This window comes from Lepidochelys kempii, chromosome 1 (genome assembly GCF_965140265.1).
Source record: "Lepidochelys kempii isolate rLepKem1 chromosome 1, rLepKem1.hap2, whole genome shotgun sequence".
In the NCBI taxonomy this organism is placed as follows: Eukaryota; Metazoa; Chordata; order Testudines; family Cheloniidae; genus Lepidochelys; species Lepidochelys kempii.
In genome coordinates this window covers 290,567,370-290,593,101 of record NC_133256.1, presented here as the reverse complement: position 1 = coordinate 290,593,101, position 25,732 = coordinate 290,567,370, and the positions used below count along the sequence as shown (strand labels likewise).

The window sequence follows — 25,732 nt, the reverse complement described above, 5'->3', positions numbered from 1 at the left end:
TTGCCCCCTTCCCCCCGCCCCCAGCCTCCCATTTCTGTTCCCCCCGGAATGTGGCCAGCAGCAGCTTTTTGGCACTGTGCGGGAGGGAAGGGCTAGGAGCTGCTTCCAGCCGGGGCAGGGGGAGAGATGACCTGGCTCTCCCTTCCTTCTCTTCCTCCTCCTCCCCTCCCCACCCGCTCCCCTGTGGCTGGAAGCAGCTCGTCCTTTCCTGCCTGCACAGTGTAGAAAGGCAGCTAACACCTCCAGGCTTCCCCTGTCTCCCAGCTACAGCGTGGGCAGGAAGGTGCTGAGGCCTAAGGGTGTGCATTGTGCACCAGGGGACAGAGAACCTGGTTGCAGGGGCTTCAGAGTACCTGACTGAAAATGGCACGGGGGTGGTGGGGTCTTGCTGGCTGAGAGCCGGCATGCAGTAGCAGCTGCACTGACAGACCAGCAAGAGGAGCGGCCAGCTCTGCGCACTGCAGGTCTGCCCTGCCTCTAGCCTTGCACACCCACCCTCATTCTGGACACTGGACACACACACCCTCCTCCCCACTCACCACTGGTAGGCGGGCAGCTGGTGAGCAGGGATCCGGCCAGCAGCAGGACCCGCCCGTACTGATGGGGGGGGCGGGCAACAGAAAATATGGGACAGTTTGCCTGTTTTTAAGAAAAATTAGGGACACCTGCAGGAAGGCTTAATATAGGTCTGTTCCTTTGAAAACTGGACATCTGATCACCCTAAATAAACAGATTCTATAAACCAGGATATCAGAACTGTTAGATAATATGAATAGCCTAATTTAACTTTTACTTTCATACTAAAAATAAGTTAATCACTGTACAAGGAGTTTGTATGGAAGAGGTACAGTCCAAACCTTGGAGGAATGAAGTAGTCAATAAATAAGGGTGTTTCAACATGAAAAATATAGAAGCTAATTCATATAATGTAAACTAGCTGATATGTATGGTACATAAAACTAAAAGCGTATGTATTTAGGAAAACTGATTTTTTGCTCACACCAGATACTGATGTCTGAAAGCTTGAAATATAAGCAGTTATTACTATAAATGAATTATGTTGAGCCTAGCTTTTATTGTTAAACATATCTCTTAATTTTTTTTTTTTTTTTAATTGGTGCTGCTCAGTTGCCAACATTGTAAATCACCTTTTTTAGAGCAAAACACCACAATCTGCTATGGGTTCAGAAATACTTGAATTTGAAAATATTATTCATAGTGGGAAATACTCCTTGACTTCAGAAATTTGACTGGTCCATGGAGCAAAAGAAATTGAAGAATGTTTGTTAGTAAATAATAATAAGCCATTCTTCAGTTTTAAAAAAAGTAGATATATTATGTTCAACTTACTGTAACAATGTACTTTTTGGCAAGTAGAAATAGGAGCTGATAAGCCCTTGTATTTTCTAAAACACTAAGCCTTCCTCTTACTGTCCACACTCAGCATATACATCATTCATACAATTTACTCTTCACTTGTTTTCTGGTAGTGTGCATATTAGAGAAGTTTTATGTATGTATTGGAGGGAATTATAATAAGATAGTGATAGCAAAATCAGCAGCAGTTGCTTGGGCCTTGCAAGCACTCTTCTTTTTAATGTCCCTTCTCCCCCATATCCACTGCACCCTCTTACAGCGAGTAGATGGCTTCTTAGACGCTGCTTCCCTCATCGTCTCATCAGTCAACCAGCACTTGACTACATTTGGAGTGCTTCTCTAAAGCATAATGTAGTGAAGTCAAGGAGGGCCTGGAAGTCAAGGAGGGCCTGAACTGGCTCCTCTTGGCAGGACCCTAGGATGTAGCAGCAGCTCCAACCAGCAGCTCCCACCCCTGCACCATATACGCTCTTGTCTGTTCAGCTGTTCCCACTGTATCCTCAATAATATGTGTGCGAATATAATGAGATTTGGTACTTCTAATTTAATGTTTCTCCTCTCAATTCAGATACAATTGAAAAAGAGATAAGAAAAATCTTCAATATTCCAAATGAAAAAGAGACCAGATTGTGGAACAAATACATGAGCAATACATTTGAACCACTGAATAAACCAGACAGTACCATACAGGATGCTGGGTTATACCAGGGACAGGTATTGTATAATACAATTTTGGTTTTCCTACGTATACATTTTTTTTCTTAAATGTAATAAATTTCTCCATTGAAAACTTGGATTGCTGACAGTTATTCCTATCATCAGTAGATCTTCCCTCTTTTTCAAGGTAGTGATATTTGCCTTCTTCCCTCCCCATACACAGAATTCATGTTCAGAATATAGTGCTTGACTAATTACATCACCAGATTTTTTTTTTTAAATGTATATGTGTATTTTTATACATGTATATTTTTTTTCACCCCCATGTTAATCACTGGGTGAACAGTCCTCACACTGACACATTAAGTCTTTAGTTTTTAGTTAAAACTATCTTGGAATTTCTGGGTGATTTCAATTACCCCCTCCCTCTCATCCCAGGCTTGGTGAGTGGGAGTGAGTAGATAATCTGATTTGATGAATTGGTTCTGAAGGTGAAGTTTTATTTTTTATTCCTTTAGAAAAATCAGTGTCCAGCTGAATACTATGGATATGTCTATACTGCAATGTAAGCCCCAGGATTAGCATAACTCTCTAGTTAACTGATCCTGGGTTTGTTAAACTAGGGCTGGAGCATCTCATTTCTAACCCCAGGTTAGAACGAGGACGAGATGCTCCTAGTGGCCAAAATGTGGCCATGCCAGCCCTTTGTTTCTGGTGCACTGGGGGAAAACTTGACTGTCCAGAAGACGAAGAAAGTCAGATTGTGGGATATTTTGGGGGGACTTGCAGAGTAGAAGTCCAGCAGGGATGTGTCTACACTGCAAAGCAATAAGATTTGAAGCCAAGTCTGCGCTTGACTTGGGCTCAGACCCTCCACCTCCGTGGGGTCCTAGGACCCTGGGTCTGAGCTTTGGATTACCATGATTGGTGTGTAGACAGAAGAGAGGTTAGGCTTGAGCTCAAATTCAAACCCTGGGCTTACATTGCAGTGTAGATATTCACACTGTCTCATAGGGTTTTATTTTTTCTTACTGCTTTATTTTAGTAGCTTCTGAGAGCTACTGATGGAGTAATATTGGGGAAAATTGGAAGGTTATCTTATTGAAGCCTTTATCCAAAGATAGATCAGGATTTGCTAGAATGAAGCTGGTCCTCAGAACACTACCTTATTCAGTTTTTTGGTTCTTCTGTCTTTTTCTCCCGTTCTTTTCCCGCTCCCCCTGGGAAAAAAAAAAAACCCTCTAAGAATTGTCAGTTGCTGTATGTGCAAATTTAAAACATGTTTTAGAACAGGAAATTATTAAGTTATTTAAAAATTGCATGTATGGTATGTGCAATCATACAGTTTCACCTCAGCATATATGTGTTAAACTTTCTGCAGCCACTTCTGTGGTGAAGTGCTGTAGCTATTTAACAATGCCAAGAAACACTAGCCTGTTTCAGCTAGGAACTGAATAACTCTGTCCATCTGAAACTGATCCATATTCTCATTCATACCAATAACAATTTGGATAAAAACTGTCATTAGCTGACAGTATGTGCGTTTCTCTCATACGCACACCTCCATAGAGAAATGGAGTTAGTCAAGAGACTTAAAGATCAGTTGAACTAATGGATGTGGTCTAAACCATGTCAATACAGCAAAAAGAAAAACTATTGTATATAATTGTACTCTCTGCAAGGTTAAATGCTTCTTAAAAGAACTATTCTAGAATTGAGACACATCGATTTTACATAGACCCATTACACTTGGATGCTTTTTATCTGTAATTAAACAAAGAATTAGAATGAATATAGATTTCATTCAAGAATCTTAAAAGTATATAGGATAAACTAAACCAGAGATTAAGGAGGCAAAGTATATATATGCCTTTGATATTTATATGTAAGGTTAAGATTTTGTCATGGTTATTTTTAGTAAAAGTCAAGGACAGGTCACAAGCAATAAACAAAAATTAATGGAAGCCCGTGACCTGTCCCTGATTTTTTACGAAGAATAACTGACAAAATGGGGATGAGGTGGAGGGAATAAGAGCCCAAACCCTGCTGTGGGATGGGGGAAGTGGGTCCAGCACCTACTGCAGCTGACCGCTCCGGGGTCTTTCCACTGCCCATGACAGCTTGGAGCTACATGGGAGCCCCTGTCACTGACCGCTCCAGCCCCACTGCCCCAGGGCTGAAGTGGAAAATGTCACAGAATCCGTCACCTACGTGACATAATCGTAGCCTTATGTATATGCAGTTTGCTCACTTTGTCCAATGTATTTGTCTTCACAGTATCCCTGTGAGGTTTTGAGATGCTATTATCTCCATTTTATAGATGGGGCACTTCCTCTTTTGACAAGAGAGGTGATTAGTAATGTTCAAATAACCAGGTCCAGATTAATGAGCCATTTGATAGCTTTAGAAGTGATGGGGCAGCAAGAGATTAAGTGCCTTGCCCAAAGTTACATAGGAAGTCTGTGGAAGAACAATAGAACCTGGGATTCCTGAGTCCCAGACTGGTACCCTAATGGGTCTTTGTGTCGGTCCTTCAGTCACCAAATCAACAAGCCCATTGAAAGGTGCAGTAGCTTGGAATCTCAGCTAAAGGAAATCTGTTGCTAGATTATAGTTTTTCTCTTTATTCTTTCTTTTTCTGATAGGTACTAGTGATAGAACAAAAAAATGAAGATGGAACATGGCCACGAGGTCCTTCGACTCCTAAGTATGTGATAAAACAAATTGCTGCTTGCTACACTGTGGTTTAATTTCTGTGTGTATTTTATCAAATCTCTTTTTGGTTTTAAGAAAGTTAGTTTTTGAAGGCGGTATGTTTTTTTTTTTTTAAGTTTTGTTAGTGTGCTAAATATCTCTGAATATAACATATATGCTACTGTGCACTTGTAAAATGTTCTACAGAAACTGATGTGCGACTGATGTTTTCATATATAGCACAATTTTGTTTACTTCAAACTGTGATTTACTTGTGTGGTTTATATTATAGAAAAATCTTGCATTTAAGAGTGGTGTAAAACTTGTATTATTTTAGACTTGTGTTTCATTCTTAAAGCACAGTATTTCTAGTAGGAGAATCTGTGTAAATGTGGGTTGTATCAATATTTTTTTTACATGAAGGCCGGAAATCCTCTATTTGTCTACAAAGAAATTCATACTGTGTGGAGAATGGTCTTGTGAAGTACTTTCCACATTTTCTTTTCTAGGAGAGTATAATATTAGTTTTTTTCAATTATCAACCACAGCTTGGCGATGCCAAGCAAGTAGATCTTGTGTCTTGATTGGGAAATTGTCATGTCCATTTTGCAAGGCTGACATATGATAACATGATTAACACAGGACAGAGATCTTTGTTTACTGGCTATGTGTTACTTGTATACGTTAGTCCTTTCTAGAGGCATGATGGCAAAATTTTATCTTAAAATATTTTTTCTAGACAACTGATATTCTAAATCCGAGATTAAAACTGCATATTGCTACATGTGTTCCAATCCAGAGTGCATATGGTAGAACACTGCAGTACAGTACATTCTGTGTTCTGTATCCATCTACCTGAACTAGGGTCGTTCGCTATTTTGTATTTGGTCATACATTTAAGGTGACTTTTTTTATTGTGTAGAATTTTTCTTACAATGGAATTCTATCTAGAGCTGGCCGAAAATTTTCTGATTGAGTAGTTTTTCCATCAGAAAATGCTGATTTGACACAATTGAAATACTTCTCAGGAACATATTGATTTTCTTCAAAATTTTCCCCAAAATTATTGAAGTACTTTGTTTTGACTTTATCATTTTGACTTTTATATAAATGTAATTTATAATCAAAACAAAGTGATTTGACTTTGTTGGAAATGAAACATTTTGACTTTTCATTCTGATTTGGGATAAAAGAAAATTTTCTAATGTCATTTTCTTATGAAATTCCAATTTTTTTCCAGCTCTACTTACTTTCTTGTTTTAGAATACCAGCTCTGTTTTGTCTGATACATTATCAAATTCTTCAATCTGTGATATGCTACCATAACATATCTGTAACTGACCAGCAAGTTATCTGGCTGCGATATTTCGGACAGATAAGAGGGTGAAAACAAAAGGAATGTAGAAGGCAGTTCTGCCTATGATGCTCTCACCAGGATTCAGGAAATTCCAGATTTCATCTCCAACAGCACTCTAATTTGGTAACAACTTCATGGCACTCTTCTTGTACTGTAAATCTGTAAAATAATGAGAATATGGTATAATTTGGCTTCAGCCTCAAAATCTTCAACGAATGTCCAAACCAAAGAAGTAGGCCATATATTTTATTAATGTATTAACATAAGTAATGTATTAGCTTCTAATGCAATGGTCTCCACCCTTTTTAAGCCCAAGATCACTTTTTGAATCTAAGGGAAACTCAGGATCTGCCCCGCCCCTTCCCCAAAACCCTGCCCTGCTTACTCCAATCCCACCACCCCTGGTCGCTCGCTCTCCTCCATCCTCGCTCACTTTCACCGGGCTGGAGCAGGGGGTTGGGGATTTGGGAGGGGGTGCAGACTCTGGGCTTGGGCCGAGGAGTTTGCAGTGTGAGGGGGGCTCTGGGCTGAACCTGGGGCAGGAGGTTAGGATGCAAGAGGGGGCTGTGCGCTGGGGCAGAGTGTGGGGGTGCAGGAAGGGGCACAGGGTGCTGGCTCTGGAAAGGGGCTCAGGGCTGGGGCCTATGGTGCAGGAGGGAGTATGGGTTGCTGGCTCCAGGAGGGGGCTTAGGGTGTGGCCTCCCGCTGGGCAGCACTTACCTCCAGTGGCTCCCGGTTGGCAGCGGGCACAGCAAGGCTAAGGCAGGCTCCCTGCCTACTCCGCCACTCCCAGAAGAGGCCAATGCGCCTCTGCAGCCCATCGGGTGGGGAGGGTGCAGGGGGCATGTGGGTCCACCACTGCCCCTCTCTGCAAGCACCACCCCCACAGCTCTTCTGGCCAATGGGAGCTGCAGCAACGATGCTTGCAGGCAGGAGCAGCACACGTGGAGGGAGACCCCTGCCTCAGGGCCGCATGGCTGTGCTTCCAGGAGCGGTGTGGGCACAGGGTAGCCTTAGTGGCAGCCACACTACGCTGCCACCGGAGATCTCAATCGACTGGGTGATCCTGTAGGATTGATCGCGATCGACTGGTTGGTGACCACTGTTCTAATGCATTGAAATCTTATTTTCATTTGTGAAATAACAGGTATGCTAATGATCTTAGTATGTGGTAGATTTTTTTTCCACATTACATATTTAACAGAGTACAGTGGCATTGGTGGTGATTGTTCTAGATGCTTCACATCTGGAAAGCGGGAGTGTTGTAGTTTAAGATTGTGGTGGATTTGTAAAGATATTGGAAAACTTGAATCTTGTCTTCCTTTATTATGCTGGTCTCCAGCCAGTTTTATTCCATCACGTTCATTAGCCGCCCTTTCGATCTCTTGATGTATAGGAAATGTCCTATAGTAGAACTGCAAATAAAGAATAATTTTTTCTTTACCTTGACAATTGGTTCTTAAGTGTGTCTTCCAGGAAAGATGCTCTTTGAGTTCCTTATGTTTGTTTTGATATTCTAAGTTCATGTTTATATATAAATCCAATATTGCTTAAGAAAATGTATAGGAGACTTTTTATGTAATATCATAACTTTATCTCCTCTTTTCATCTGAAAAACTTAAGAGATTCTTCCACATTTTGGTTTCTTTTTCAGCTGTCTTTTTATAAAAAGAAAAGGAGTACTTGTGGCACCTTAGAGACTAACCAATTTATCTGAGCATGAGCTTTCGTGAGCTACAGCTCACTTCATCGCCGATGAAGTGAGCTGTAGCTCACGAAAGCTCATGCTCAGATAAATTGGTTAATCTCTAAGGTGCCACAAGTACTCCTTTTCTTTTTGCGAATACAGACTAACACGGCTGTTACTCTGAAACCTGTCTTTTTATAGGAATTTGTTTGTCTGCCTTGTTAAATTTAATTGTGTATCAGAAAGGCTTGAAAAATGTATATGTTCACTAATGGCAAGGATGAAATGAGGCACTCCTACCATGGTAATGAACATAGTGTAAAGGCCTATATTCTTTCTCAGGCAAATAGGTGGGAGCTGGCTGCAGAATATAATAGGAGGTTTTTGTTGGTTTAAATATTGCTTATTGGTGTTTTAAACACATGCAGTGGAACTGAACTGAATATTTTAAACTTTCCCACTGAACAGCATATTCAGGCTGGTAGTACAGCAGGAAATGGGAAGAGAGCACAATTACCTTTTCTGTTACCCATGATTTCCCCTTCCCAGTGTGGTACTCTGCCTCCCTCTAGGGATGGCTAGACCACATGTAGAGGTAGGTGAGCCTGTTAAAGCCTTGAGCACACCTTTCAGAAATCAGAGAAGAGGGCAAATAGATGACCCCTCACAGCAATATGTAGGGAGTAAGGAGCTTGGTGTGCTACTAGGAATTTGCATTGGTAATTTCCTCTGGAAGCTCTTACCTTCACTTGCTTCAAAATGAGATTTGGCAGCAAAGGGCATCTCTGCAGAAGAGAGAGAGCCTCAGGGTATTAACCGTTCTGTGGATTACTAGTTGCGTACTGGGGTGGGAGAGATTATTCATGGAGCAACCTAATCCTAACATAGGTCTTCAGTCCCTGTGGTACTTCGGCTATTGCTCACCTACTTCCTTCCATTCAGGAAGTGGTGGCCTACCTGTAGAATACTCCCTTCAAATCTGGATTCTCATAGGGCAAATTGGCCCATAAGTAAGGAGAGTATCAGTCATCTGAGTACTTGTGGCATCTTAGAAACTAACGAATTTATTAGCGCATAAGCTTTCGTGAGCTACAGCTTACTTCATCGGATGCATACAGTGGAAAATATAGTGGAGATTTTATATACACAGAGAACATGAAACAGTGGGTGTTACCACACAGACTGTAACAAGAGTGATCAGAAAAGGTGAGCTATTACCAGCAGGAGAGTGGGGGGTGGAAAAAACCTTTTGTATTGATGGTCAAGGTGGGCCATTTCCAGCACTTTACAAAAACAGTAGGAGGGGAAATAAACAAGGGAAAATAGTTTTACTTTGTGTAGTGACCCATCCACTCCCAGTCTCTATTCAAGCCAAAGTTAATTGTATCCAGTTTGCAAATTAATTCCAATTCAGCAGTCTCTCGTTGGAGTCTGTTTTTGAAGTTTTTTTTTTAAGAATTGCCACTTTTAGGTCTGTAATCAAGTGACCAAAGAGACTGAAGTGTTCCCCGACTAGTTTTTGAATGTTATAATTCTTGACGTCTGATTTGTGCCCATTTATTCTTTTACGTAGAGACTGTCCAGTTTGACCAATGTACATGGCAGAGGGGCACTGCTGGCACCTGATGGCATATATTACATTGGTAGATGTGCAGGTGAACGAGCCTCTGATAGTGTGGCTGATGTGATTAGGCCCTATGATGGTGTCCCCTGAATAGATATGTGGACAGAGTTGGCAACGGGCTTCGTTGCAAGGGTAGGTTCCTGGGTTAGTGGTTCTGTTGTGTGGTGTCTGATTGCTGGTGAGTATTTGCTTCAGGTTGGGGGGCTGTCTGTAAGCAAGGACTGGCCTGTCTCCCAAAATCTGTGAGAGTGATGGGTCGTCCTTCAAGATAGGTTGTAGATCCTTGATGATGCGTTGGAGAGGTTTTAGTTGGGGGCTGAAGGTGATGGCTAGTGGCGTTCTGTTATTTTCTTTGTTGGGCTTGTCCTGTAGTAGGTAACTTCTGGGTACTCTTCTGGCTCTGTCAGTCTATTTCTTCACTTCAGCCAGGTGGATATTGTAGTTGTAAGAATGCTTGGTAGAGATCTTGTAGGTGTTTGTCTCTGTCTGAGGGGTTGGAGCAAATGCAGTTGTAACGTAGAGCTTGGCTGTAGACAATGGATTGTGTGGTGTGGTCTGGATGAAAGCTGGAGGCATGTAGGTAAGCATAGTGGTCAGTAGGTTTCCGGTTTAAGGTGGTGGTGATGTGACCATCGTTTATTAGCACCGTAGTGTCCAGGAAGTGGATCTCTTGTGTGGACTGGTCCAGGCTGAGGTTGATGGGATGGAAATTGTTGAAATCATGGTGGAATTCCTCAAGGGCTTCTTTTCCATGGGTCCAGATGGAAAGTGCTGGAATTGGCTCACCTTGATTATCACTACAAAAGATAGTCCGTCCGTTTCCCCCCTTTCCCGCCCCCTGCTCTCCTGCTGGTAATAGCTCACCTTTTCTGATCACTTTTGTTACAGTCTGTATGGTAACACCCATTTTTTCATGTTTTCTGTGTATATAAAATCTTCCCCCTATATTTTCCACTGTATGCATCCGATGAAGTAAGCTGTAGCTCACAAAAGCTTATGCTTTAATAAATTTGTTTGTTTCTAAGGTGCAACAAGCACTCCTTTTCACGGATACAGACAAACATGGCTGCTACTCTGAAACCAGTCATCTGAGTGTCTCTTACTTTGCAAATTAACAGGATATTTTTGAATTTGCAAATGTAAGATCCCAGAAGAAATAATTATAACGAATTTTATGTAGATTATACATATAAGGAGGGAATCTGGAATATCTGAAACATCACTGTTGAGTAATAGGCACCACAGTGGGACATCAGACATGACAGTACATCTGTTTCTATATAACCTGTGCTACAAGACATGGAGAGGGAAAATGTAAGGACTAAGGTGTAAAAAGTCACAAAATACCAAATAACCAATTATCATGAGGCATTTAATTTTTTTAATAGACTGAATCTCTTAATAGGAATCTATTGAAATTTAGCTGTGCAACATATTAAAATACAATTAGGTAAATATACAGAAAAGATAGTTGTTAGGACCTCCTGCCATCAGGAACTTTATTTTGTTGTAATTTTAGAAGGTCTTCAGTGTTTGGTATTTTCTTGAGGACACCTTAATTTATCAGTAGTAAACATTACGTTCTGTAGATCCATTCATTCTGTCAGTAGTTTTCTTTCCAGATTTTCAGATCTGTTTTTGGCATTTAAAATAACATGACTCCATCATTGCTATATCTTGATACATAGCCAGAAGAAAAAATGTTACACACTTCCTTCTGTCCTTAATCATAGCTTAGAAATTGAGAATATATATCTACAAAATTATCATAAAAATGCCTTTTTTATATTATGCCCCCTCTTCCCCCCAATCTGCAGATATATTGTTGATTTAAGATTTTTGGGTACTTTATATGCTCAGATGACTAATTTGTCTTTTTTTGAGGATTTAGACATATATGTACAAATAGTCTGAAGTTTTTGCTCCTTTTGTGGATAATACCATAAGCATTTTCTTGTCCCGTTTGTATATGATCACTTCTTTTTTACAAAAATATATTTGAGGGCTCAAAGTCTACAGAGTAGCCCTTCTTTGTCAGAATATTGTTACAGCCTTTATTCAGTTCACTTTTTGTCTTCTGAGTTACTTTTCTATCTGATTTTGAAGCAAAATATTTTATTTATAATAAAAAAACCTACTATTTAAAATTCTTTATCATTTTTGCGAAGAAATATATCTTTTAAAAAAAATTAACATCCTTGGATATGCCAGTTTCTGAGATTTTCTGGTAGAGTAGAATCATGCTTATTTATTTCTAAATTTATCTGTTGCAGTGAAAGGTGATACATCACCCAGGATGTCCCCTCTCCAGCAAACCTTGTCCTATACAGATAGCTCTGCAAAGTATTTTTGTCTGATCTGTTTGTGTCAATTCAAAGGTTGTTACAATTTTTGAAAGCATGTTTATGTGCCTCTATTCAAGTCCAATGAATGTTTTAAAGGTTATCGTTACAGAATGCTATCGATCTTTGGTTAGAGACCAACTACATTTTTAAACTAGGAGAAGATAAACATCCATTTGTTCTTTTAGTCTAGCATGTTAAAACTCTCTTACTTCTAGACTTTTCCCACAACTGTTAAAATGTTTTTGAGCTTTCACTTCGTTAAAGTAGTATCTCTTCTGGGGGAGCGGGTTTAAATTACATAAAATCGTGTTGTTACTATTAGCATTTTTATTCTTCAAAGATAATTAATTAAAAGATTTGGTCATTTTTATAAACGTTTAGTAATTTTATTCAGTAATGATAAAATATTTGAAGTATATTGGTCCTTGAAATCAGGAGATGGATTTTTACTTAGATACCCATATTTAAAGGGAGTAGATTTTCAAGCTCTTTTAGAAACCTAGCCCCTTCGTTCTGAAAATCTGGCTCCAGTTGTTGGTGATGAGTAGTTTTGAAAATATCTTCCAAAAAGGCTTTGGGTGATAAGAAAAAGACTAATTATTAGATCTAATTGAAAACCAGCAAAAAACCCCAACAGACTATTCTGTTTTAAAAATTTTTGGCTAGCTCTAATTCTTTTATCTGTCTTTCATAATTCCTGAGGATATGTTCATTTTTAAATCCAGAGTGGTTTTTATCTCCAGTATACTCCATACTTCCAGTAGAATATATTCAGATACAGGATCATATTATCTGTGCATACGCGAAACAAGTGAAAGTCTTTTCTAACTTGGATACTCTTGATTGTTTTCCCCCCGTTTAATCTGAATTTGAGCCCAGTGGTTCAAGGTCAATAGTAAAGAAAATTAGAGGAAGCAGGCATCCTTGACTTTTGCCCATCCCATCCTAAAACTTGTTGGTTTGTTTTTTCCCTTGTGCACTATCAAAGTAGCTGTAGGGCTGGTGTGCATATTTCCTTTAGCCAATGTAGAAAGTTACCTCAGAATGCCATTATCTCCATTGTCTTATAAGACTAATGCAGTTTTGACTGTCAAAAGTTTTAATTGCATCCAGTGATGAGATGATCCAGGAAGGTGCTTCTGACTGAAAGGAATATAATAAGCTGAAGCTTTATAAATATTATTCAGAAGTTATCTACCCTTAAATTCATTTTGATCTTAATTACTTTGGTATTACTGTTGCCAGTCTCAAGGCTAAAGCCACTTTTAGGACTTTAAATTGTATATTCAGCCAGGAATTTAGAGCATGTTTACTTTCTCCTGTCCTTCTTGATGGATTAACTCTTTATCAAACATAGTGAGTGTGACACCTCCCTTTTCTAAAATTTTAAACTTTTGTCAAAATTGTAATTTACAAGAATAGCTCTAGTCAATATTCAAAAGTTTTTTCTCCTTTATAAAAATCACTTGCAAAAACATACAGACAAATTATACATACTAATTAAGCAGACATTTCAACCATATCCAGGAACTGCTTGCTTTATTTTTCTATCTTTTGATTTTAACCTCCATATTACACTGGGGGTGACTAAATATTCCTCCATGCTGAAGTGGTTTGTATGGCAGTATAAATCTATTACAATATGTCTGAGACAACATAAGAGTATCAGTTTTCCTTCCTTTACTTATACTACTATAATTAGCTGTGTCAAATTATAGGAATTCACTTAACATCTTGCACAGAATTCCTACAGCAATATCTTAAATAGAACGCTTTTTCACTCTGCATCCCTTGTTTTGAGAGTCAGAATATTGGGAAGTGAATTAATAGTTTTATGCTGTGACCATATAAAACTGCCAAACATTTATTGTTCTAAAATATACCTTTGGAGAATATATCACTAGGGAAATGTCTCACCGAAGCAAATAGACCTTACTTTTGGCTAACATGCTGGGGATGTTACACTAATGTAAGGTTTCAGAGCAACAGCCGTGTTAGTCTGTATTTGCAAAAAGAAAAGGAGTACTTGTGGCACCTTAGAGACTAACCAATTTATTTGAGCATAAGCTTTCGTGAGCTACAGCTCACTTCATCAGATGCATACTGTGGAAACTGCAGAAGACATTATATACACAGAGACCATGAAACAATACCTCCTCCCACCCCACTCTCCTGCTGGTAATAGCTTATCTAAAGTGACCACTCTCTTTACAATGTGTATGATAATCAAGGTGGGCCATTTCCAGCACAAATCCAGGTTTTCTCACCCCCCGCCCCCCTTTCCAAAAACCACACACACAAACTCACTCTCCTGCTGGTAATAGCTTATCCAAAGTGACCACTCTCCTCCCTACAATGTGCATGATAACCAAGGTGGGCCATTTCCAGCACAAATCCAGGTTATCATGCACATTGTAGGGAGGAGAGTGGTCACTTTGGATAAGCTATTACCAGCAGGAGAGTGAGTTTGTGTGTGGGGTTTTTGGAAAGGGAGCGGGGGTTTGAGAAAACCTGGATTTGTGCTGGAAATGGCCCAACTTGATTATCATACACATTGTAAGGAGAGTGATCACTTTAGATAAGCTATTACCAGCAGGAGAGTGGGGTGGGAGGAGGTATTGTTTCATGGTCTCTGTGTATATAATGTCTTCTGCAGTTTCCACAGTATGCATCTGATGAAGTGAGCCGTAGCTCACGAAAGCTTATGCTCAAATAAATTGGTTAGTCTCTAAGGTGCCACAACTACTCCTTTTCTCTTTACACTAATGTAAGGCTTCAAACAAAGGTTATCCAGATGCCATTGTATTTAATTTTGTTAACCTTCAGTTTCCCCTGCCAGCTCCATACAAAAATCTGAGGCATGTTAAGAGTATGTGTACACAAGAGGCTTTTTTTAACCTCAAGTTAATACCTTTGTGACTTGTCTTTACTAGGAAAAAAGGTGATAATTTTTAACACGTTAATTAACATTTTAACTAATAGGTTAAAACTGTATAGCTTTCCTCATATTGGTGTTCGGTGCTTTGTGCTTCTGATGAAGTTCACAGACAGATGCTAGATTGACATCTATGCCCTTGATAAGTTGCCTCTTGCAATTCCCTACCTGCATCTAGTATAAGCTGTTTTCCTCAAAAGTATATGTGCAGATCAATACCTCGTGTGAGTGCTCCCCCATTTTTTTGGTACCGAATTGAGTGCACTGGGTGCTATAGACTCTTACTTCTGCAGGAATTCTGCGCCATTGGGCAATGCAGAAATTTTGCAGAAATTAATGTTGTGCGTGCAGAATTTCCTTTTTTCCCCTCTCAGAAATGGGCTGCAGAGATGTTGGCTGCCACTAGGGGCTGCTGGACCTGGCAGAGCCCAGCTCACAAATAGAAGACAAGGCTGGGGGAAGGAGGAGGGAACTGGAGGGTTCCCAGCACCTGAGGTTCCTCAATTCCCAGCATGCCCTAAAGGACGGAGGAGGCAGCAGTGGTATGCAGGAAACGCCATGCAAGCGTGGGACCCAGCATCAGGCTGTTTATCCCTCTGGATCCCTGCCCTCTGGGGATTGGGGGTGTGAGTGTCTGGGCCGAGGGGGGGGCTGCATGTGGTCTCTGGGAGGAGGGGATGTGAGTGTCTGAGCTGAGGAGGGGCTGGCGGCTGGGCTATGGGTGGAGGGGGTATGAGTGTCTGTCGCTGGGTCAGGCCGTGGCTGGGCTCTGAGGGGTGAGGTGGAGGCGCTGCTGGTCTGTGGGGGAGAAGGGGTGTGACTGTCTGGGCTCTTATAGCAGTTTCTTTAACTCTCTCTTCTCCTGGGGAAATTTCGTGTGTCTGTATTGTTACAGACATACTCGCTGACAGGTATTTTGAAATAAATTACCAAAATAATTGAAACTGGTTTGATTATATAGTATTATTTTGACAAATAACATTTGCAGAATTTTGCAGATTTTTAACATCTTGTGCGCAGAATTTTTAATTTTGGGGGGCAGATTTCCCCCCGGTTTATATAGATTTTGTCTGGAATTACAAGATAAGAGGATGTTGCTTTGCCATTTCTCTCTGCCTGTCATGTGTGATAATTCAAGACTCTACCTATTGAATCCTACTGAGGTTCTCTCTAACTTTAGCAGCCAGAATTTCAAATGAGGTTCGTCTGTGGTTGAAGACCATGGTTTAAAGATAAACACAAAGATAATGGAAGCCATGCAAATAGGGAATGTGGAAGAAGAGCTATAGTTTGAAGTTTCAAGAGAGAAGCTGAAGCAGAAGAGAGAATTTTGTATACTTGGGAAGTACACGTAGTGCCATCAGAGGGAGATCTGGAGAACTGAAAATAAGAAAACAATGTGCACGGATGACGCGAAAAAGATGACAGGAATACTGCGGGACAGATAGTTAAGTAACAAACTGAAAGGAAAAGTGTATACTGCATGCGTCTGTCCCTGCCTACTCAATGGTTTTGAAATGGTGAGTCTTACGGAGATGGAAGAAAAAGAAGATGCAGGTAGTAGAAAACAATATTCTGAGTAGAATGGCAGGCAAGCAGAGGGTAGATGAGTGTGCATGAAAGAAATTAGGGAGAAGATGAAGTGCACATTTGAGGTGGGCTGGACATGTGATAAGAATGAGAGAAGAACAATCAGCAAAGAAAGCATGGAAGGAAGAGTACAGCAAAAAAGGACAGAAGATCGAAGATACAATGGAAAGTCAGTGGAAGATACAATGGTAAGAGAAGTTTGAAGGTAAAAGGACTGGAACTCCAACACCTATGGATTCGTGCCATGAACAGGAAGACATGGTGAAGAATCCTGGGCACCTCAGACCCCATGTAAATGGGAAAAGGAGTCAAGAAGTGAAGTTAAGGAATTTTCAACAAATAATAGCACAGGGATGAATATTAGGAAAGTCTGTAAATATTAATACCAGAAAATATTTTAAAATGGATAAAAAAGAAACGGGAACAGTCTGGTGCTCCTGGAGTGTTAGGGGACTAAAACACTAAACATGTAAAAATGGTACTTTCTGCTTTTGAAAAAGCAGAAGGTAGTAGTGGCAATGCTTCAATAAACTAACTCAAAACAAAAGAAGAAATCAAACTTAAAAGGGAATGGGCCTCTCATGTATATGGAATGTCTTACAGTCCCTGAAACAAAAGGGTGTTTATACTACTAAGTAAGCAAGTGCAAGGGAATGTGAAAGTATCAAAACTGATCCAGAGGACAGGTGAGTTTTGGTGCAGGGATGTGTAGAGGGTTACAATATGTAACATCTGTGCCCCAAATGAGGATAGCTCATTGGTTAATATTTTTGGAATGATTACAACAGTTCAGAATTAATGGGTAATAGCTGCAGATGACTTTAACTGTTTTCTTCACCTCATGTCAGGTAGATTACCAGTTAGGTGAGAAACGCCGTGTAAAAAAGCTCAAATACTGGAGTCAACATATAAAGAATAGGACATGATAGATATCTGAGGTTCCTACCCTCTAATGGGAAGGACTTCACTTTTACTCTGAAATTGCCAAAATATATAAAAATTAGATCTATCCTAGTATAGCAAAAGTTTTTACATGAAATTTCAATGTTAGAATTGTATTAAATCGTATCTCGCACCATACATTTATCTTTATGAAAATGAAGTGTAATTCAGGAATAAGAGACAGAAGTTTGAGATTTAGTAATATATTGTTAAAAGACAAAGGCTTTATGAATAATATAGAAAACCATATTGATTATTATATTTTAAAATAATCCCTTACAGGAAATATTCCCTGAAACTAGTTAGAGGCGGCCTTTAAAGCAGTAATGAGGGGATGTATTATCTCATGTAATTGTCATGGTGGAAGAAAAGACAAAAGAACAGGTAGACTTAGAGAAATAAATTTACAGTTTGAAGAAGCAATATTATTTGACTGTTAACGCAGACTTGCTTCAAGAGATGGATGACAAAAAAGCATTAGAAGCACTGATGGGGGGGCGAAAAACAGACAGCTCACTTGCTGAACAAAGGTTTTTTTAAAGGGGAAACAAATCTAGCAAATTACAAGCCAGACTGATTTCCTACAGAAAACCCGGAACAACCGTACCCTTTGTTAAGGACAAAAGTGGAATACTCCAAAAAACGAACAAAGGGATTAACAAAATAATAACAGAATATTTCAGGAAGATCTATACTAGCAAATATGTAAAAATGGAAGAATTAAGAAGTAGTATATTGCAGGGTTTTAAAAGGCCCAGGCTTTCATATAATGAGTAGTAGATGGCCCAACAACACAATCTCATTACTAAAATTAGAGAAAAGTCCTGCTGCAGATGGATCCACTCTGAATTCTATAAAATGTTTAAAAACACGGGTATCTCCATTGTTAGCTAATGTATTTCAGCCTTCTTGGGTAACAGAGTGCTTAATAAATAACTTCTATCAAACATACAGTTTTGATACCTAAACCATATAAGGATTTGTCAGATCCAGCATCATATAGGCTCATCTCTTTAATAAATATAGATAGTAAGATTTAAACTACACTACTAGCATCCAGATTAGAGACAATAATGCCTAAATTAGTGCACCAAAGCCAAGCTGGCTTTCTAAAAGGAAGACGCTTCTTAACATAAAAAAACTCCTACCTATGTTACAGGATTCTAAGAGCGGTAATAAAAACAACTGCATTTTTAGCTATGGATGCAGAAGAGACTTTTGACTTAGTAGAATGCCCATTTTTATTTAGAACACTTTGGGGAACACTTTAATCCACTTCTGAAAGTAATCTACAAAAATCCTAAAGCATGTATTTGGGGAAATGTCTCAAAGACTGAGCTCATACTGTTATACAGAGGAATAAGAAAAGGGTGCTCCTTATAACCCTTACTAATTTGGTTTAATTATCAAACCATTAGTGAAAAAAAATCAGAGACACTGAAGAAATTCAGAGAATAAGTGTATTAGGAATAGAAAACAAAGTTTCATTTTATGCTAATGACCTTATGCTTTTTATACAAGATCTAAATAAAAGTTGGCCGATTATTACAAGAAATAATTGAAGACTTTCATCTACATCCTGATTCCTGACCAGACTACTCTGAAACAGAGATACTGTGCCTCTGCATCAAAATATACTGATAAATTTATAAATGCCCACTGAAGATAGTGGATGATACATTAATGCCTAAGTATCTTATTTTAACACCTAAAGGGGGGAGCTGTTTAAATTAAATATTGAGGCATTAATGAAAATTATTTACAATGACCTAGAAAGGAGGGCATTATTACCTAGTTGCATAGTTGAATTCATATACTTAAAATGAATAACCTGCCATATCCTTTTTCCGTGATTCCCTTTACACCTCCCAAAAAGTCTTCAAGAAATTTTAAAAAGTTATTCAGATATTTGTGAGATCAAATCAGAAACCAAGAATCAAAATGGAATAGCTGGAATGTCCAGTTGAGATGAGAGGCCCGGCACTACCAGACTTGAAGAGAGATTATACGGTGGCACAAATTAGACCAGTACTGGAATGAATTGCTAATAGAGCAAATCCATCATGGATACAGATAGAGCAGAAACTGGTGATGCTGATTTTGTTATAAAATTGTGTGCTAATTCATATCCCAAAATTCCAGCACCCATGAAATATCACCTGATACTTAAAAGTGCACTTAGCTGGGTGTATGTGAGGCACTTGACCAGACCAAGAAAAGCAGAGCTCTGTACTATCAATAATTAAAAAAAAAATAAAAAAAATAGCATTTTCAAATCCAGGCTGAATGAGAGTTTTTTAGTTGTTGGGGTAAATCTCTTTCTGATTAGTGGAAGAATTTTATTTAGTGATGAACAACCCTTAAAACAAACACATGTAGCTGCTACACTAGAAATAAACTGAAATCATTGAGTGGCTTTGATATAGACACTGTAATCCTATACTTATAGGATAGTCACAAAGATTATACATGGAGTATAATAAATTTAATTCCCCCTTCCCTTCAGAGCTTCTCTGTCTTCCTGTTCTTTTGAGACTGCTTTCCCGCACTCCCCCAGAAGACAGAAAGCTAATATGAATGGTTATGTATATGTACTCTGTGTGCGTGCACGCATGCACTATAAGCCTGTGTTTAAATAATTTTGAAAAAGGAAATGTTAATGATTAACAAAACATGTTAAATATACAATATTCTGCTTAATATTGTTAATTCAGTATTGAGACATGTAACTGCGTCAAAACAATGTAACTGTAATGTCTTTTTGTTAAGGACCCAAAATATGAATGAATAAAATATCCTCCCCTCCTCCGCAAAAAAATTGTAAGTAAGCTGTCCTTGTTCTTACTGTTTTCCCTAGTGAGGAGACCAATTGCCAGGCAAAACCCAAAAAGTCAGTAAGCTCTAAATAGCTACTTGGGATAATCTTTTAAAATGATGTCTGAAACAGAATCTATAGGTTCCTTCCCCACTCTGAACTCTAGGATACAGATGTGGGGACCTACATGAAAACCACCTAAGCTTATTTTTACCAGCTTAGGTTAAAACTTCCCCAAGGTACAAACTATTTTACCTTTTGCCCTTGGACTTTTTTGCTGCCACCACCAAGCATCTAACAAATATATAATCGGGAAAGAGCCCGCCTGGAAACGTCTCTTCTCCCTCCCTAAATCCTACAGCCTCTTTCCTGGGGAAGGCTTGATAAAAATCCTCACCAATTTGCACAGGTGAACACAGACCCAAACCTTTGGATCTTAAGAACAATGAAAAAACAATCAGGTTCTTAAAAGAAGAATTTTAATAGAAGAAAAAGTAAAAAGAATCACCTCTGTAAAATCAGGATGGTAAATACCTTACAGGGTAATCAGATTCAAAACATAGAAAATCCCTCTAGGCTAAACCTTAAGCTACAAAAAGACACAAAAACAGGAATATACATTCCATTCAGCACAGCTTATTTTCTCAGCCATTTAAAGAAATCAGAATCTAACGCATATCTAGCTAGATTACTTACTAAGTTCTAAGACTCCATTCCTGTTCTGTCCCTGGCAAAAGCATCACACAGACAGAGAGAGAGTTTTTGTTTCTCCCTCCCCCCAGCTTTTGAAAGTATCTCGTCTCCTCATTGGTCATTTTGGTCAGGTGCCAGTGAGGTTATCCTAGCTTCTTAACCCTTTACAGGTGAAAGGATTTTTCCTCTGGCCAGGAGGGATTTTAAAGGTGTTTACCGTTCCCTTTATATTTATGACAGACACAGAATCTATAAGCTCTAAAATCCTATCCTAAATGATGTTCAATACTTTTAAGGAGACCAGTGGCTTGCAACAAATTCAGTGAGTTGGGAAGCTCCAGAACTTAATTCAAATTAGAAATAGCTGTTTAGCCAGTTGACTGACCAAATGTTCATATGACTTTGAATGCATATTATTTGATCAGACAAAGTCAAATGATAAAATTAAATAGAACACATTGTTTAAAATGAAAGTAACACTATCCAGTATCCAATTTATTTTAATCATTATTGTCATCTTAAGAATACAGAACTAATCAGTATTTAATATTCAGAGCTACTTTCCAGCTCAAATAATAAACAGATATCACAGACATGAGGCTGATGTAGGTAAGGACAATATGATTTCCTTTTGTTGTTGAAATGAATAGCATTCTCTTTTCTAAAATAAAGATTATAATGCCATCCATTTCATATTGCTCAGTATGTTCTTGAATATATCCATAGTAAATATTTCATTCTGTAACAGCTAAAATTTCACAATTCAGTTGAGTATGAATAAAGTTTAATAATTGGTTTTCTGTTCTTATATCAGAGAATTGCTGCATTGACTTAAATAGTAAACTACCTTGACTATTGTCAGATATCTTTTAAGGGAGTTGCTATTATAATGTTTTACAGAAAATGTGAATGTTACTATAGCACATTAAAAGATGCCCTGATTTAAAACCAAAGCAACTTCCTTCTTTTCTTTTTCTCAATCCCCTACTTATCGCTGCAGGGTCTAAGTGCATATTCTTTAGTCAAACATTTACAAACATATGCTTTAAAACAAGCAGCCAAAATTTATTGTGTGCCATATTTTCAAATGACTGCACTATGTAGAAAATGCCTTTAGTGTTGGAATCTATATTATAGTTAAAATGGGGGAGTTGAGTTTTTGTACCACTGTCATCCTTAACGTATTTTGTCACAGCAAATGTTTGACATGCTTACTGTATTTGTTAGTAGACCTGTTTTACCATTCCTATAGGACCTTTTATTTTAAAAAGTGAAAATTAAAAGTGAAAAATAAGAATGACCTGTGAACACTCTTATCTGTTACCTTAAGATTGATGTTTTTGTACTTTCCATTGTTTGTTTGATACTCTTTTTGAAAAATGAAAATGAAATCATTCTCCAGTTATTGTTTTACAGTGTTTGTGAAAAAGTAGTTTATGTATTGAATGCTGTAAGTGCCATGACTGCCTTCTGTTTTTCTTAGTACCCAAGCTTATCAGTGTCAGCAAGAATGTATACAGCTCTAACAATGTTTTAGCTAGCTGCCTGCCGTAGAGCAGTAAGACTGACTTACTAAGGTGTCATATTAAGCTGTCACATTATTTCATAGCAAATGCGTGTTTTTATACCGATATTTAGAATATGGACAACATTTCCCATCTAAATATAAAAACTTTCTGATTGCTACCTTATTTAGAATCAAAATTTACTTATTCTATTTATCTTTGGGGGGAAATGCCTGTTAATAGTAAAACTGAGTGGGGTTACTTTGACTATTTGGTAAATATTAGCTGTAACAGATTGCTTCTCTTTATTAAAAACAAAATAGTATTTATGTGGTCAAATGTCATACACATTACAATTTTTTGTTTGAAAATTTAATTAGAAAATAAACAACTTAATTGTTCCAGCTTACCTTTGTCTTTAAGTTCCCTTTAAAATACTTGATCTCAAGAAAATGGAGTGTAAACAGTTTCACTTTTGATTTAACTTGAGCTTAAATGGTCAATGAGAAGATGACTTCATAATATTTTATAACTTTCCTGTACATGTAATCTGTGTATTTATTTATTGCTTTTTATGGTGGTAATGTCAGTTTTCACAATGGAGAGAGGTAAATAGTGGGGTCTCCCAAAGATGTGTACTGAAATCTGTGCTGTTTAACATATTCATAAATTTTCTGGAAAAGGGGTGAAGTGGCAAAATGTGAATAGGATACAAAATTATTCAAAATAGTTAAATCCAAAGCAGCTGTGAATAATTACAAAGGAATCTCACTACACTGGGAGGCTGGTGACAAAATGGCAGATAATATTCAGTGTTGAACAGGGCAGCAAAATGCACATTGGAAAACAATCCAACTGTACATACAAAATGATAGGGTCTAAATTAACTATCACTCAAGAAAGAGATCTTGGCGTTATCATGGATAGTTCTCTGAAAATATCTGCTCAATGTGCTGCAGCAGTCAAAAAAGTGAACAATCTTAGGAACCATTAGGTAAGGGATAGATGATAAAACCAAAAATACCATAATGCTGCTGTATAAATTCATGTTAGGCCCCCACCTTGAATGCTGTGTGCAGTTCTGGTCACCTTATCTCAAAAAAGATGTATTAGAATTGGAAAAGGTACAGAGAAGGGCAATGAAAATGATTAGGGATAAGGTATAGTTTCCATATGAGGAGAGAGTAAAAAGACTGGGACTGTTCAGATTAAAAAAGAGATGAGTAAGGGGGATATGAGAGGTCGTCTGTAAAATCATGAACAGTATGGAGAAAGTGAATAAGGAAGTATTATTTATCCCTTCACATAACACATGACCAGAGGTTGCCCAATGGAATTAATTGACCGCAGTTTTAAAACAAACATAAGGAAGAACTTCCCATGGCAACAAGTTCCACAGGTTGACTGTGCATTGTGTGATATTGTGAAGGCCAAAAATCTAAGTGGGTTCAAAAAGGAATTGGACCTATCCTCCATGAACTTATCTATCAATGGCTATTAGCCAAGATGGTCAGGGACATAACCCCAGGCTCCAGGTGTCCGTTAGCATCTGACTACAGGAATTTGGTACTGGACAACTCAGAATTGACCTGTTCTGTTCATTCGTTCTGACTCCTCGGTCACTGGCTTCTGTCAAACAAGGTTCTGGGCTGGATGGACCATTGGTCGGACCCAGCATGGGCTGTTCTTATGGTCCAAGGAAGAGAGGGTGATTTTAAATTATAACCTAGGAAGAATACATAATATCAAGTATCAGAGGGGTAGCCGTGTTAGTCTGGATCTGTAAAAGCGGCAAAGAGTCCTGTGGCACCTTATAGACTAACAGATGTATTGGAGCATAAGCTTTTGTGGGTATTCACCCACAAAAGCTTATGCTCCAACACGTCCGTTAGTCTATAAGGTATAATAATACCAGAAGGCCAAAGGGGTTTTCACAATCAAAGTAATTTTCTTTTCCCAATGGCCATATCTTATGCTTTTATTGCTTGGAAGCACTAGGATTTAGTTGTTTATTAAATATTTTTAAATAAGTGTCAAATCTCTCATGGAGAGTTCTCGGAACAGAATCTATATCTGCTGTGAGCCATTTTGTTTTTGAAAGCACAGAACATCTGAACATGTAATATTTGTTACTACTTCTGCCTGACTTTTGCATGCCATAGTACTAAACAGTCTTAGGTCACTTGGGGGCCAGTTCAGTCAGTTAGGGTTTTTCCATATTTTTCAGTGTTTTTTGTGTTGGGCCTATATGCTTAACTAAGGAAAAACAGCAAGATTATGCTGTATATTAATTACATGTAATTGTTACAACTCAAGGGGTCTCCTTTATTGAAAACATTCAACAACTCCAAATTTAGAGTTTTTAAAAGGATGCATAGTTTAGATAATGTGCAAAGACTATAATGCTCTGATTTGACTTGGCGTTGAGTTTACATGAAATATTTTCTAATGTTTTGCGTCTCCAACAATTTCTGCTAAAGTCCATTAGTCATTTAAAAGAGAAGCTCTTAAAAAGTGGTATAATGTTGCTTTTAAATGGCTGAATTTACACTAATTTGGGAATACTTATCTTTTAAAAACATGTATTCTTGTTTTAGTTACAAATGACACTTTCATATCTCATCTCAAGCCATTTTAAAATTTAGAAATTAATAAAGCCTGCAAAAGATTTAATGTTCCAATTTTTGGAAGAAAAATGCATCTGCTTTATTTTGTTGCCTTCGAAAAGGCCGATAAACTTTTTGGCATTCTTTTTCTGTAGGAGATGTTTGGCTTACTTTAGTAACTTTTGTGATATGCGGTGCGATATGAAAGTTTGACATGGAGTGTTATGAAATAATCCATTTTAATTTTAAGAAGATGCATTTTGAAGATGGGAACCATTGTCCTGAATATTTAGTGCTCTGCTCATAAGAACTTTATTTTTTCATACTTATTTACATACATTGTTCATCTGTTAGCTTTTTCTTTTTCATGATTAATTTTAATACCTCAGCATTTTTATCTAATTTAACATTTTCATATTTTTAAAGGTCCCCAGGTGCATCCAATTTTTCAACTTTACCAAAGATCTCTCCATCTCTATCAAATAATTATAACAGCATCAACAACAGAAAGTAAGCAACATATCTTAAGAACTTTTTTATTTAATTGAAATCTCCCAAATATGATTTGGAAAATGACCTTGTTTTTTTACTTTTTAAGTTAGGGAATTAGTTTTGTTTTGACAGTGCTCAGGTTGTAATTCCTTTATTATTGGTCAGTACTTCTTAGTGCAGGTGCTGTATAAGCATGATTTCAAGAAGTGAAACTCTGTTAAAGATGCTTGTGTGACTATATATATATATATACACATCTATATACATACTGTTCAACAGATAAGAGACTAAAAAGAACGTTGAGCGCCACAAGAAAGCGTCTTAAGACTTCCTTTAGAGTTTATCATGTGAAATACATTTTTAAAAATGTATTGCTGTAAATGAGAGAAACTAATAAAGGAAATTTAAAGTGA

At 38.1% G+C, this 25,732-nt stretch overlaps 1 protein-coding gene across 10 annotated transcripts in view; it reads left to right on the top strand.

Moving 5' to 3' along the window:
* The window catches only part of USP15 (ubiquitin specific peptidase 15), a 136,921-nt gene that overhangs the window by 53,993 nt on the left and 57,196 nt on the right, over positions 1 to 25,732 (top strand). For 9 of the 10 annotated variants that reach the window (XR_012156773.1, XM_073327930.1, XM_073327928.1 and 6 more), the window contains exons 5-7: positions 1,946 to 2,091; positions 4,680 to 4,741; positions 25,254 to 25,337. Coding sequence is in view for 9 of the 10 variants with exons in the window: in XM_073327930.1 (XP_073184031.1) it covers positions 1,946 to 2,091; positions 4,680 to 4,741; positions 25,254 to 25,337 (292 nt within the window). In the remaining variant the exon portion in view is untranslated. The remainder of the gene's footprint in view (positions 1 to 1,945; positions 2,092 to 4,679; positions 4,742 to 25,253; positions 25,338 to 25,732) is intronic. The other variant, XM_073327929.1, reaches the window with a different exon arrangement.